Raw genomic sequence first — 17,017 nt, 5'->3', positions numbered from 1 at the left:
GAATAATTAAAAATTACTGAGTAGTAACTAAGAATATATAAATTCTTTAGATGGAGACCCAAATTTCATTTTTTAAATTATCGTATTTTTTATGTTTACTTTCCAGATACATTTTTAAAAAAATTCTCAAGAAAATATGAAATCTGACAAAAGATAACGAAAGTCTTATTATTTTGATTTTTTGTAAAGAGCAAAGAAAGAAAACTATTAATGACATAAGCTTTCATCATGACATATACACACTAGCCTCCACAGAAGTACCTTTATGACAGTACGGTTAAAATAGAAATAAATATGCATATACAGTTGTAAACTTTCCCGATTTATGACTAAACATTTATACTGTGATAGGGTATTCTTAGTAAGTAAAATGTGTATTATACAATGAATGAATAGGAGGTATTCGATGAATGGACTGCACGCATTTCAGGTGCAGTGGCTACTCAAGATTATTTACTGATGCACAAACTAGTTATAGTTGTCATACTGGTTGTCATTCCAGGGATACTGACAGTCAGTGATTTCCACCTTGTAAAATCTTTCCTCTAGGGCGGACAATAATAATAGTTTCTGAAGCTGATTTTATTAGCAATGGTTTGCAAAATAACAACAAATATCCTTGTGTTTTATCAACTCATTATGGTTCCGCTGCTTTGGTAGAACAAAAAGGAATGTTCTTTATTGTTTTATGAATTTTATGCCCTGTGACAATGGCCAACATTTTGTAGGTCACGATCACTTTGGCATAAACTTATTTTATGCATGGCAGTTGGAAACTACGAAAATCTTCTTAGAGGCGAGCTGTATAATCGGCAGTTACATTGTTATTCTGAAAGAGTTCTGATAACTAAATAAATAAGTAAATAAATAAAAACACCATCTTTTATCATTAAAAGTTGCCAAGTGTTGTTTATACATTGTACGTGGCGTAATTCGTAAGTTTACTCGGCATATTTTCAACTCGGTAACGCCTGGTAACGGTCATACTTTTACCTAAATATGTGGGTCCTTTGAGAGCATCGTAAATGTATGGAGGAAAAGAAATAATTGTATTTTATGCTCATCTCAAAAGATTTGTTTGTATTTCTGCGAAATAGTCATGCCTAACCAGATAATAGCACAGACCCCCCCCCACTGTAACTACAAAGCCTTGAGCAAGTGCGAAGTTACCAGTTCATTTTATTGTTTGTTTCTATTTTTCAAGTTGTCTTCGTGTGTGCGCGCGTAAATTGAAAGCTTGTTATTACCAGTCAATATCGTCAATCATATTTGCTCCATTATTCCATGCAGATAAGAAAGGAACTAATTTTGTGTTGAATTTGTGCCCCCCCCCCCCCATCCCACCCCGCCCCGGCACGGTACAATAAACAAACACTTGATTGAAAATAAAATAAAAGAAACTAACCTTGCATTGTTATAATGTATTCCTTCTTTTTTCATCATGCGAAATTTACAGAACAAAATATATCAACGAACTCCGTAAATGTAGCGGATGCCGGCATGCGTATGCATCCTTACTGTGTGTGTATCGCTAATGTCAGAAAAAAAAATATCGCAAAAGAGACGAAAATATCACCAGATTGCTTGAAGGCGCCTGCCATTCACGCATGATAAGTTTCAAGGTGCAAACGGACCAAGATTATATTGTATCCAGGTTAACTATACGACGATATCTCGCAAATAAAAAAAAAAATCATTATTTTAAAGAACATACAATGTGAGTGCAAATGATAATCTTTCGCAGGTATGAGTTACGAAAGTATCATGGGGGGGGGGGGGGCACCAGACAGATGACCCCCACCACACAAAAAATAAAGTGTTTTCATGTACTCTTGTATACCCCAAGATGTGTGTGCTTGTTTAAAGTTTAAAAAAGGAATTTTGATCAAACTTTTAGTTTATAATTAGTCCTAGTGTTTTCTAAAGGGTAGTAGTCTGAAACATGGGTCTTATTCCCATTTTCAGATTTCATATCCTTGATTTTTAGTGATCTTTGTCAAGAATTTTCTATGTTCCGTGTATGCTATGTGTATCAATGCTATGGTGTGTGTATGCTATATAGTCTGTGTGTAGGGACAGCAATACTATGTCAAATTTGTCTCTGTTGTCTTAATATATATTTTTCTATGGACTTTTCAAATTTATTTGTTTGTCCTGGTATAAATTTAGTTGCTTTTGAATTAATTTGCAATTTAGAATTCCGGCGAGATGAACGGTATACTACCATTTGAAATTAAAATAAAACCTTTTGTTTTATGTGATTGACTATGGTGTGGTGTTTCTCACATTAAAGTCTATTTTCAAAATGAGGTAGGCTGTATTCGAGTCAGGGTCCGCACTTTCTTTCTTTATTTATTTGTGTTTCTCCCGATTCGAGTTAGGCCTCCTCTCTAGTATTTAATTTATAATGTAAAAGAAGTAAATATCCAACCCAAAACCCCTTAGGAAGCTTTATACATTTACTGGTTTGGTTTTAGCATGAAAAACATAAGTGACATCTACAAAAATAATAAACTGGTAAAAAGACTAGAAACAACAAGGACCTTTAGAAGTATAAAGGAACTTTTATGTAAATATAGGGAAAATGAGAAACTTTGGGGAATTGAAACTAAGGAAACATATAATTGGATAAGGGAAAATTTAACCTCTAAAATTAAAAATAAAGTAGAGGAGGAAATATCTCGGTTAATTGGGACAGACCTTAGAGGTACTGGACCAACATCGGCTCTCCAAAAATACAAAGCTTGATATTCAGATATCTACACGACATATGCATACATGTAAATTATCTCATGTGCAAATGTGCGAACTTCACAAAATATCATGCGATGGCACAGTGCGAGTTTAGGAAACAAGACAGGATACAATTAATTATGGAGATATCCAAGAAATAAAAATACAGAGGAAACCAAGTTTTATATCAAGACGGCAACTTTAACAAAACTTTAATAGGAAAAATAACAGATAACATAACTAAAACCATGATGGCGTGTGACCAAGTCATAAACATAAAAAAAATGAATAGGCAAATTTTTTTGTAATCCTTTCAAATTAATTAGAAAAAAGAACTTCTAGGAAGATTTGTGACTGGGAGGGACGGGGCTGCAAAGGGTGAAAAGAAGGGGAGGGAGATGGGGCAATGGATAATCTCCCCTTAAATGGGACCATCACAAAGTGAACCCTTGCCCTCATACCCCCACCCCGGATTGGAATCTGCTGTAGCCGCCACCCTTTTAGATTCTTATAAATTTTCCTAAACAGCTTCAGTTTCTTTTTATTATCCATTACAATTAAAATTAAACAATTAAATAGACTTTAATTATATTACGTAAACTATCACAAATCCTAATTATCGGGACAGAGAAACTATATGGGAAAAAAACGAGATAATGACGTCATGGGGCTATGAAAGAGTCGGGAAAAACACCACATATAGGAAACTTTACATACATACACGAAAACAAAGGATCTAATAAGTCTCTCTTCTAATTCTATTTGCTCAAAATGTGCAGCTCTCGCACTGCACGGTAAATCCCCACTGTGTGTGTGTATGTGTGTGTGTGTGTGTGTGTGTGGGAAGAACAACCATTTTTAGAGATTTTGGCAGAAATCCAATAAATAATTTGAGACGGCCTAACTCTAGGTGGGAGAAATACAAGCAAATAAAAAAGTGTATGGACTCCAACTCGAGTACAGCGGATTTCAATTTACAAATCCAATATGTGAATAATGACACAATATATTTGCACACAGAACACATTAAGTTTTTTTTTCTTAATTAAATTATAATACACCGTTACTTAGCCAAAATTCAAAAATATATTAAATAAATAAAAATAAACCTTTTCTTGATCCGATTATAAGGTCCTAAGATTACTGGGGAGATTTGGGAAAAAATAAAGGCTATCCCAACATGGAAGCAAAATATAGCATACACAAACTATAGCATATATATATATAGCACACACAGGATATAGGCAACCTCTAGCCAAGGTCAACCAAGAGTATAGCGAAGGGATTTCAAGTCAGGTGATGGAAAGATAGAAACCTATTCGGACAAACAACCCTATAGATAAAACTAGGTTTTAAAAGAAATACCCCGTTAAAAAGGAGAATTAAATTTTTTTGACCTAAATTCTTTTGCATAATATAAAACATACAACACATGGGGGGGGGGGATAAATACACATAAAACACTATAATGTTTTGGAAAAGTGGGGTGGGGGGTCTGTCTGGTGCCGGCCCCCCCCCCCCCAGTACTTCGTCTTGTGGGGATAAATGTACGTCATTTCCTGCTGGCGTCCTCTATAGGTGGAAAATCGTATCTAAGTAACAGTGATGTATACTTTTATTTCGAGAAATTAAATTATTTTTTCTGTACACTTTATAGGTTTTTTTTTGGTTCTTTTTGTTAAAGTATAACTACTTTTAATCATGTTATGCAAATCTGATGTATAAAGAAAAATGTTGGTGCATGGCCGGTAACTTTTATACGTCATGGCAACGGAAAATAAATTCCGCGCATGCGCATTTTGTGTGGGAGCACCAAAAAAAACCCCACACAAAAACAAGCAATCTACTAAAACAAGCCATTACGTGAGAACTTGGCCTGAAAAGAGCAAATATAGGTACTATAAAATATTGCTAGTCTCGGATTTGACAAGCCTTAGTTTTTTATGCTGATGAAACATTTTTCAGTAGAATTTTTTTTCCTACAGTTTAAATGCCTAATTTTACTGTTTATAATCATACATGTTCAAATGTACTGGTCACATATAACAATATCGTCGAAATATTAACTGATACCATGCTGGATTTATATAGAATGTCTAAATAATCATAAAACTAAAGGTGTAATTGATTATAACCAATATATATTTTTTGCAATAACAAGATAATGAGATCCGAACATTGACCAAACAGTACTTAGAGAAATTCAGTATCGATTAGTTCATCCTCAACCTCCAACTGATATACTTTATTGCAAGGGGTAAATGGTACCGTATTGAAAGACGTGTTAGGAAAAAGATACCGTTGTTAAAGAATATCCTGACCGACTGAGATCTTAACATCGTACATCATAGCTGCAAACAGTGCAAGCCAATATACACATTTGCATTATGCTCACGCAAGAAATATTGTATCAACCAAATGGGTTTCTTGACCGAGCGATGTCAAGCCCTTGCGCGAATCCCGCTACGAGTCATAGGTTTCCCCGATTCAAAGGAATCCTGTACAACTACTTCTGCAAACTGGAAAGTCCAACGCGTCCAATCTATCAGTAATGTTACTCTAATTAATACATGACCACAAATCCCAACTTCCCAATTGTATGTCAATGTCACAACTGCAAAGCTTCTCTTCGTTAACTTTCCGTAACTTACCGCCAGTATTTCACGCCGTGAAACTACACAACTCAACAACCTAATACAGGGAACCGTTTTTACTACGCCACCTTAGGCCTTTTAAATCATGATTTTTAGCTTCATTTCGCCTGTAACTTTGTAACATATTTACCACCACAGCAACAATAAATGGCGCCCGCCGACGGCGGAACAGTCCTTTTCTGTTGATTCCATTGTATAATTTACCAATCTCCAGTCATAAATACTGCACCTGGAGTCACACGATCAATTCACGCAATTAGATTTGAATAGGGACTACTGAGTGACAGGGATACTCATGCGGCTCTTACCTGAATTCACCAAAAGTAAACCATGTCATCTTGAAACTCACTTACACTTCACTCCGTAACGTTTGCCCCTAGTAATTGGCTAATTATTTTGGTCTAAAGACTATAATCCCAGCACCGACTTCCCATATTCAAGCAAGTATATAAGGAATCCTTAAAATGGAGAGCGGTAAACAAATGCGCATACTCCAAAATATATTACAATATTATACATACCTTGGAATTTTATTAACTATTTTTGTTTACATATTTTCATTGTACTCGTGGATGGGTAATGTGATTTTGCGTTCTGCCTTGCTTATAAAATGTATTGTCTTTGGTCAACAAAAGTTGATTTAGAGAGGATAAGAAAAGAAGTTTTGTTAAACGATGATGGAATTAAATAAACACTGGGGACAATATCGTACTTTGCACATAAATCGCAGAGATTAATTGAGATTTTGCTTAACGGTCAATCAGTCCGCACTCGAAGTAGGGAAATAAGCGAATAGTGCAAAAGCCGACCATTGTCTGATAATCGACGTACATCTGCCACAGCCATATATTGTAAAAATCCCATTACTACAGGTAAAAAAGAATTAACTACAACTGCTTCTTTGGGGCGTCATGTGTGACCAGTGTATATTAGTACTGTGTTAGAAAAATATTGCGACAAACCAAAGTAAAGAAAACAGTCACTTTTATCAATCAGTCCATATCGTTTTACAAATTATACTGAATAACTGACTTCAGTAGAACTCAGAAGAATGTATTCCTGTAAGCACATCACGATTGCGGTGTTTGTACATTTATATAAAGTGGGATCATTTTACAAGCAAAGTATACATTTAAAAATTAACACTACAAATGAGACAACGCTTAAGTACATACGGATTATAATCGTGAGATGGCAAAGAATGGTTCATATGTTGAGAGGTAACCAATACACCAACAAAATAAGAGTTTGTAAGAACATCTTATTTCCTTCTTAGATATACTTAGCCATAATGCAAATTGTTTCCTAATATGAAACATGTAAACATATTCCGACCATGCTGGAAACAAAAATAGTAAATTTAATTTAGTTCAGCGTAAACTGTAAGTTAGTTCTTTCCTTTTGGCATGGTGTCTGAATAAAAAAGTATATTTCTCAAATTTGCTAACCACTACACTGTCATTACGTAATTAGATACCTAATTGATGTACCATGGTTGTATACATATATCTATAAATATATATAGTTTTGTGGACATGTACGGTTGAATAATACCATCCCGTGTTTGTGTAGGGAAATGCGTACATCACAATCGCACTCGTAAATTTGAATCAATACCATCTCATGAATGGTTAGGGGCCGTCCATTTAGTATGTACGCATAGAAGGGTGGGGTGGGGGTAACCCAAATGCATAGGCTTGAGCATGGAGGTATACTGATAATATATGTACGCATTTAAAGGGGGGGGGGGGCGCTGAAACCTCGAAAATAAGTTGTATAATACGTAACCTGTTCGACTTGGTTCAGTAGGCTTTTGCATTTTAGCGGACATAAGACAAACTTGTCCCACCCAGTCACACTATCCTGACACCAGGCCGACTAATCCGAACACTAACCTCTTAATGATCGGCACCAAAAGAGGCAGCTGCTAGTACCATTTTTATGTCTTTAGTATGATTCGGCCGGGGTTTGAATACGCGACCCCTCGCATCCGAGGCGGACGCTCTATAGACACATTGCACCATCGGAGAAGTCGCTTAGTAAAGAATGTACGATACTGGTTCCTGTTTTTCATGACAACTCGACCTGGAGACCTACCTGATGGAAAATGAAGGCGCATTATAAGGTTATAATATACGAGTCCATAAATACATAAATATTTTTTAAATTATAATTTTCGAGCAATTAGTGTCTCTTAGCATTTAACAAAGTCTGCTTGCAGTAGCGTACTAAGGGGAGGGGGGTTACAACATACTTCGATGCTAATATTACTGATTTCAAGCATAAAATTAAAGCTAAACAACAGCATATAACATGTTTACATATATTATTAAGTACGTCTTCATTTGTCTTTCCGTGCGCCAAATACCTTCCAACACAAAGATTTTCCATATAGGTAAATTAGTTGTACCAATCTTAAACAACCATATATTTCGACATATATAATATCAATGTATAGGTTTCTCATCAGTTTAAATCGATCTGTGCCAAAAAAAGTCGAGAAAATTAATAACAAAAAAGTTGGTATTTATGACTCATTATTGCTTGCGACTTTACCGATCTTCATATCCTTGATATGTGCATCTACCCTTCCCGTTTTGCGATAGTAGCACATACTTGGATGCTAATACTATAGATTTGAAGCATATAATTTAAGATGTACAACATTAAATAATATGTGTATGTATCTTATTAAGTACGGTTTCATATGTCTGTTTGTGCACCCGATGCCTTCCTATCCGAACGGTTTCCATATAGGTGAATAATTTATACCAATAGTAAACAAACACAGCTTTTGACAAATTTCATATTAATATATAGGTTCTCATCTGCCTAAATCGATTTGTGCCAATAGACGTGTGTGAAAATACAAAATAAAAAAGTTCCACTTTTTACGGAATATCGGGTGCGACTTTACCGATCTTCATATGCTTGCTACTTTAATACACCCTTCCCGTTTTGTGATTGTAGCACATACTTCGATGCTAATATTAGAGATCTGAAGTATAGAATTAAAACTATACAATATTATAAAATGTGTGTATATATCTTAATAAGCACGTCTTTATTTGTCTGTCCGTGCGCCTAGATCCGACCTATACAATATTATAAAATGTGTGTATATATCTTAATAAGCACGTCTTTATTTGTCTGTCCGTGCGCCTAGATCCGACCTATACGAAAGTTTTTCATATGGGCGAATAAGTCATAACAATCGCAAAAACAACGGTTTTGACACATTTGATATCAGATGACAAATTTGATTTTAATTGATACGTTTCTAATCATACTAAATCGATCTGTGCCAATAGACATGTGTGAAAATGCAAAATAGAAGGTTTTGTTCTTTTTACTGAATATCGGGTGCGACTTTACCGATCTGCATATCCTTGCTACGTGAATCTACCATTGCCGTTTTGCGATCGTACTACATATTTCGATGCTATTGCTATATATCTAAAGCATATAATTAAAGCCGTACAACTGTAAATAGTATGTGTATGTATCTTATTAAGTATATCTTCCTTTGTCTGTCATTTCGCCTAATGTCTTCCTATACGATCGTTTTCCATACAGGTGAATAACTCATAACAATAGTAAATAAACCCCGATTTTGACAAATTTGATATAAATTGATAGGTTTCGCATCAGTCTAAATCGATCTGTGATAGTAGAAATGTAAGAAAATGCAATATGAAAGTTTTGGTATATTTGACTCTGTATCGCTTGTGAATTTAACAATCTTCATAACCTTGATACGTGCATCTTCCATTGCCGTTTGTCTCGGTATCACAAACTTCAATGTTTATAGTATAAATATGAAGCATACAAGGAGAGCTATACAACAGTATATAATATGTGTATGAATCTTATTAAATACATCTTGATGTGTCTGTATGTCCGCCCAATGTCTTCCACAGCGAGCGTTTTCCATATTGTGTATTGTTCCACTTCTTATTTTTACACTACCTAATTTTGACCTAGTTTAATAAACACCCATTTCTACAGAGGACACATCTGTCGCAGCCTCGACATTTTTTTACACTTATCAGCATTGAGTCACTCGGACAAAAAGATTTGTCAAAAGTCATATCATTATTATTAATGAAGTGAAACAAGGACACATACGATGAAAAAAATAATACATTTCTCCAATTCACTTTTTTCCAACCAGGAAGTCCTCTTAAAATCTTTACCAACTATTCTGACAAGGCAAATACAATTCGTTCCATACCAATCATCCAGTCTGCTACTCAACATGTGTTAGCTATGTGACTCACAGCTGATAACTGCATCTCCATCACTTTTTTAGAATTGTGTTTTGTGTTTTACGTGAATATGTCATTACTGATTTTCTGAGGTGGTTCTTGGGTATTTTACTTTGGAGTAATGAACATGAAACACACGTTTATGGTATATTTCATAAATAAATCAGCATCCTCTACATTACTGCTAATTTAAATAAAATTACGTGTATTACTATTAGGATTTTTCTCTCAAAAAAAGGCAATTTTACTTTAATAGTAAATTTTCAAACGTCCATTAAACTAATCTTGATATTTAACTTATTTTGACAAATTAATTCTTTCTAAATGTCTTCTGTCTCCTATTATTTGCACTATTAGAGAAATAAGTTATGAAGTATGCAAAACAGTTTTGTACCTTAAACAGTACATGTACATTAAAGAATTGGGGTTCTGCATATTCACAATGCCATTTAATTATTGCAAGGATGTTGTACACTAAATCCAGTATTCTTTTATTATAAGTAAACAATTGTATTATTATACCATCATGATTTTCCCCCAATTTTATTCTTTCAGCTTTTCCAACAAAATATCTGTTCCAAAACAAATTTTTTGATAAATATAGGAACAAATTCTGAGTAAACACCATTTTTCTTTTGTTGTCGTTGTTAATGGTAGACTGAGAGAAGAAAATGCAGCAGCATATAATATGAACTTAAGTGAAGTTATGAACTTACTAAGCCTGGATTTAAATAAATGGTATCACTTGTATTTCTAATGACAGCCACAATCCTCTTAGTTTGGGCTCAAGACCAGCAATAGTGAATAGAGGTATTTCGAAAGACATATAACAGCTCACTCATTATAATGTTACTAATTAGCATTATTGAAAACTTCTTAGATATCAAAATAAATAGTATATATGTATGGTGCTTGTTGGCGACATTGGCAGATTATTCACTCCACATCCTGGTTCCCGGGCAGTTTTGATCTCTCACAATAATAATCACGGGCATAGTGGCTCGTTACAAAGAAAATCAACAGATTTGGGTTCTAACCTGTAACACTATTAACATATTATATTGTTACAGGTTAGAACCCCATCCCTTGATTTTCTTTGTAACGACCCCCTGTCATCATGGGCAGTAAATTTGAAACATACTACTTCCGGGTCAATCTATTTTTAAGGTGCAATATATACTAGTACATAATGGGAGGTAACTCAAGTTGTGCTATTCAATTCAATTCATTAATGAAAAAATGGAAATAAATAGGTAAAAAGGCAATTATTTATTTTGCAGATGAATATTTATCGAATATTTAACATTCAGCAGCGTAAATATGCATTTATTTTATTGATATTTGTGGCAAGAGTGCAGAAAAGGACGACGTGCTTCGTGGGCAGATGGAAATCTGCCCACGAACTTTTATCTGCCCACGAAACCGTCTGAGGACGACAAAACTGCCCACGACCCACCTTAAATAATAGTATATATATATATATATATATATATATATATATATATATATATATATATATATATATATACAGAGATACAGAGAGAGGGAGAGAGAGATGGAAGGAGAGAAAGAGGGAGGGAGAGAGAGAGAGAGAGAAAGAAAGAAAGAAAGAGAGAGAGAGTAATAGTTTGCAATCAAATATTTAATTTTATTTAGCTGTCTTGTATTTAATTGTACGCTGACCTAAACATATTTGAACTCTTGCTCCGGATCTATATTACTAGGTGAAGGCCAGGAAATTTATCTGTTTGATAGAGCAATTTTCAACAAAATACTACGGAACACCTTTCGCGTATTACTATAAGATTCACGAACTTGAATGAATGAAAAACATACTTTTTATATTTTGATATATCGATGTTAAGTTATTCGGGAATTAATTAGTGGTCCTATCCCTCTATGCATTAGTAAATCGGTAGGTGTATGGGTAATATATATCAGTTTTAATTGGTTAATAGAGACCGACACGTGGGTTAATAGAGAATGACAGGTTGGTTAATAGAGACAGACAGGTTGGTTAATAGAGAATGACAGGTTGGTTAATAGAGACAGACAGGTTGGTTAATAGAGAATGACAGGTGGGTTAATAGAGAATGACAGGTTGGTTAATAGAGACAGACAGGTTGGTTAATAGAGATAGACAGGTTGGTTAATAGAGAATGACAGGTTGGTTAATAGAGACAGACAGGTTGGTTAATAGAGAATGACAGGTTGGTTAATAGAGACAGACAGGTTGGTTAATAGAGACGGACAGGCTGACATGTATTTCACTCCTTGCATTCTTGGATATATGCATGAATGCTTGTGTACTTACAAGGGTAACATTCAGCCGAATTCGTCGTTTTGTTGTGCATGCATATTTCATCCCAGGGGCAAGTCTTCTTGTAGCAGGGCTCATTTTCAGTCGATTCCTGCAGCAATGCGATAAATTGCATGTCAAACAATTTTAAAAGCAAAACAACATAAAATGTATGGCATGTGTCATTCTATTTTTACTTTATAAATCTGCTCTATCAGATGATCTTACAGTGGGTTATATTTTCATTGTAATTAGTTGTTTATTATTCCATGAATAAACCATGGATAGCCTGTATCACCGGACAAGACTTACTTATCCTTATTATCATACGCTGTTATGATAATTTTGATATATAGACAGGTAAACGCCATGAGTTTGGATATCTCTGAAATAATGTTTTAGATTTATAGAAGACAAGCATGCATTTGTTAATTACGTTGTTCTAGGGAGTGTGGGAAAGGTACGTATTTTCGTATATATATATATATATATATATATATATATATATATATATATATATAGAGAGAGAGAGAGAGAGAGAGAGAGAGAGAGAGAGAGAGAGAGATGTAGTCTATGAAGAGGGTAAGTCGTTCAATTTGTTTTGAAATACTGAATATATTTTTGCTGTATTTGTACATTGTACTACCTAAAATGTCTTCACTGTTTTGTTCATTCATTGACATCAAGTGACGATGAATGTATTTCAGAATTCGCTGGTATTTATACGAGATAATATAATACGAACTTCTAAAATCATTTGATGCATCTTCTTTCTTTCTTTCAATCGATGATTTAGCAATATTATTACACAATTGCTGTTATCCTAATTACGTCAAGTGTTTGCTCTGATTTGATTCCACATCAACCTTTCTAAGTTTTCCATGATTGAATTTCGAAGCAAGAATTATTCTACTATCTACAGGAATCAGCTTACAACTGAAGCGAATTGTTGTATTTTGCAATACTGCATTTTTGGAAGTATTTACTCATTCGAGAAGCATGATAATCGATTGAAATATAGTACATGATAATGTATTGCGGAAAATGCATATATTTTGTTTACTTAAGGTTCATCTTCTTAACAGTTAGGTTTTTACCGCTGATTGAAAGATATTGACAGTCATATTGTTATTGTAATAGGCCGTAGTCGTAACATTGATATACATTATTTACTTACTGAGAGTAATACTTTACCTTCAGATTCAATTTATGATACAAAAGTTATCACCGAATGTCGCTCAAAGTCAAACTCGTGTCAAATAGTACCCATATACCATTGACCAGTACCATCGCCAGTACAAGTGGTAGGCATTGAAAGTCATAATGGAATGTTTGGGTGACATTCAAGTCTAATATTCGCCAATTGAAAGGCTGCTGAATAATTTGTATTGAGCCAGGTCTTGTATCACTTGAGTTGATCATGTTGGCTGATTAATAAGCAATAACGCTGATATGGTGTTTACGTTGTTCCAGTAATATACCCGTAAAGCTGCATACTGCACATAGATTTAAGAACAAGTGTTAGGTCTACAATGCAACTGATCTGCTTGGACACAACGTAAAGCTAAATTATGCGAACACTAACCTACGTTCAACCAAGCAAAACTAATGTCATATTTTGAATCTTGACTTAATATATAATACACGTTAGGCGGTTTTTTTATCGAAAGCATGAAAACTTAAAACGTATGAGTTTAGATTAAAGAACAAGGTGTCGTCAATGCTGAAGCGTGTTATTGACTGAAAGATTGTGGGAACACAGTTTGATGGTTTAGAGATAGTTGTATGTTCTCCAGACGTATTTCTAATCATTCTTTACAGCATATGTAAAGCTGTAAGAGTTTAGCATATACGAATTAAACATTTCATCTCTTATGTCATTCGGTTGAGCCGTTTCATTTCATTTGGTGAACATTACATCCACAACTTCCAGTTTACCGTTTGAGAATTCTTAGATAGGTGCTGAAATAGGAATTCCTTACAAGAATATTATTATTAATCGCAGTAGCAGATATTTATCAAAAGGATGAAATTATTAATATCTCAGAAGTTCATCTCTCTATAATAACATATGCGGAAATAATATTATGTAAATGCTTACCTGCGGAGGACTTCGGACAGCCTTATAAAAGCATTTGGTCGCCTTGATTAGTCTGGATTCTGGCATAGTCTGATTTAGAAGTTGGCAAGTAACGTTCAGCCTGAAGTAATTAACAGCATAGCATGTATTTATGTGTTCACATACTTCTACACACCCGTCGGCTGTAATGGGTTTGAGTTTCGCCATAATACCCTCACGTTGGCGTTTCTCAGCAATGAATTCCATGCAATCAGCATCTGAGCTTCCAAAGATAAAACACCCTAAATTAAAGAAAAGAATATAGTACCGCAGACAAATCATAGCTTTATTTTTTGACTGAGATCATCAAAACGTCATCTGCAAAGTGTCCTATATAGTTTCCGTCAGCAATTTCGATACCAACTTATGTTTGAATTGATCATTCGGAGTTAGTCAGCAATTTACAGCGCTTGATACCCAAGAAGCTCAACATACACCAAAGCGTGCCAATCAGAAATCAAAAACCTAACCAGTCATTTAGAACGGTATATAATTTAGCTCCTCCCTGTCTCGTTCTGACATTAAGCAGTAGAAATGGTTGATATCCATATATAATTCATATATTTTCTGTCCATGCGCAGTTGTCGGATGTAACTAACAAATGACAATCAAGTCAGACCTGGTTTTTGCTTGATTATCTTTCACTGCAAAGGCATCAACAAAGCTGATGCTAAATGGTCATGTCCTTTTATTATGAAATTACACACATATAAGCACATCTCTCTCTCTCTCTCCATATATATATATATATATATATATATATATATATATATATATATATATATATATATATATGTGGAGAGAGAGAGAGAGAGAGAGATTCCGTAAATTATGATTTATTCAATTTTCCTAGCGTGACTGGGTTGCGTCGTTTTCTTTCATGGTACATTATGTATATTTCTGAAATAAGTGAGTACATTATTGATATAAATCAATATTAAGCACCTAAGTGTAGATATCACATTATCTTTTTAGGGAGGTGCACTATTCGTGTTTCTTGAATATATTCGTGTGAAAGAATTTCAACCACCATCATACAGTGCAAGCATACATGCACTCGAGACATTTATTAAGATGCATATATTGAAGTGTATACACGAATTGGTCCTCTCAATATAATGCAGTTTCGTTCCATCATGTCAAAACTTGATATGGCGTAATTACTGTATCATTGTGAGAATTGTAGCGATATGATAATATTTCATTTTGCGGCCAATAAATATGCACAACAATTTATATTTTAATGCAGATTAAAAGTGCTGGTTTTCATAGTGTCTCTTGGGATGCCCCTTCCAACGCATGTAAAGCCTACAGTCAAGATTAAGACGGTTTTCATTAGGCGTAAGACGGTTTGCATAAGATATTTTTCCCTAGACAGATTGCACTATTTCATTCAAAAGTTGCAATTCGATAAATCTACTTTATCAAATTCTTTAATGTGTATGTATTTCGTATGCATTAATTTTCTTATTTTAAGATCGTAAAAAATGTACTCTGGTTTCGTTGCCGCGTACAGTGTCACCAGAGGGTGGTATATTATTTCGGCTTAGTTATTTCGAAATCCTGAGCGAAACTCAGACTATGCTGCACTAACAAATGGCTTGCAGCGGGGAAACTAAGTACCTAGCTGCGCATCTGTCACAGCTAGTGTAGTTAAGAGCAAATTCTCGAAAAACTTCACATTACGCCAAGTCTTGTCAGGATGCTCACCCCTTTACGCGAGCAAATCTCCAGCTGTAGAGGTAATGAAATTCTTTATTATCATTCGTCTATATGACAGAATTGTTTTTATACTTTAGATGTTTTAGAACTTTAATGTTTCAAAAAGACTTCTATTCTATCTGCAAAATATTCATTCAATGCAGTAGCTAACGAGCAGGAAACATATTTATTCTAAGTTCTACGGAGAGTCAATACCTAGGTTATACAACTCTATATTATAACTAATGTGGTCTGGTTCGAGTTAGCTATTTGTTGCAACCGAACAGACAACTTGTATTTAATTATACAATGTTTGCATTAAACAATTAATGTATTGGATAATGAATTCATGTGCGCGCATGCGCTACATGTATGACTGAAGAAGTACTTAACCTGGTCATGTGTTCTACACGGTTTAGTTATCATTTTAGCTGCCTAAATGCCATGCAGTGTACATCGTTTGATGTGGAGTCACCAGCTGTAGAGCTGCTTTATACATCCCTGCCATGCCTTGTACATCGTTTGATGTGGAGTCAGATAACTCTGTGGGGGTTACTGTGACGTATGCGCTGTGTTTGGTGACGTTGGACCGGAAGAGGGGACTGGTTTTCTCGGTGCGAGGGACCATGTCTTAGCGACCAACGGGTCTGTGATGAGAGGGATCCTTCAGCAGACCGAGAGGAGCGGACCATGTGTGGGTGCTTCTCTGACCATTACTAGAGCGCCTGGAACCGGAGTTAACATCTTGGTCGTCAAATGGGCGCCAAGATAGTTGTAGTGTTCCATGCTATTTCCACAACTGCATTTATGCCATTCATCCCTATTGCTATGTCGTTATATGAACGATCGATAGGATCATGTCATTCATCCCTATTGCTATGTCGTTATCTGAACGTTTGATATGATCATGTCATTCTTTCCTATCGTTCTATCGTTATATAAACGATCGATAGGTTCATAATGTCATTCATCCCTATTGCTGTGCAGGTTCATCAATCCATTCATTACTATCTTTATATGAACGATCGATAGGTTCATCATTTCTTTCATTACTATCTTTATAAGAATGATCGATAGGATCATGTCATTCGTTCCTATTGTTATATAGTTATATGAACGATCGATAGGTTCATCATTCCATTCATTACTATCGTTGTGTGAACGATCGATAGGTTTATAATGTTGTTTATTCATTTTGCTATATAGTTGTGTGAGCGATCGATAGGTTTATTCTTATTGCAAT

General features: G+C 34.8%; 1 protein-coding gene across 1 annotated transcript in view; it reads right to left on the bottom strand.

Moving 5' to 3' along the window:
* The window catches only part of LOC149772634 (sushi, von Willebrand factor type A, EGF and pentraxin domain-containing protein 1-like), a 112,859-nt gene extending 98,436 nt beyond the window's left edge, over positions 1–14,423 (bottom strand). The window contains exons 1-2 of the mRNA XM_089947541.1: positions 14,056–14,423; positions 11,970–12,066 (exon numbers count right to left, since the gene is read on the bottom strand). Of these exons, the coding sequence (XP_089803667.1) occupies positions 11,970–12,066; positions 14,056–14,355 (397 nt within the window). The 5' untranslated portion in view covers positions 14,356–14,423. The remainder of the gene's footprint in view (positions 1–11,969; positions 12,067–14,055) is intronic.
* Positions 14,424–17,017: the final 2,594 nt, after the last annotated feature.

The sequence above is a fragment of the Sinohyriopsis cumingii genome, unplaced genomic scaffold (assembly GCF_028554795.1).
Source record: "Sinohyriopsis cumingii isolate HCF-2022 unplaced genomic scaffold, ASM2855479v2 utg001328l, whole genome shotgun sequence".
Taxonomy (NCBI): Eukaryota; Metazoa; Mollusca; class Bivalvia; order Unionida; family Unionidae; genus Sinohyriopsis; species Sinohyriopsis cumingii.
Note: the sequence above shows the minus strand (reverse complement) of the source record. Positions and strands in the feature narration are given on the sequence as shown.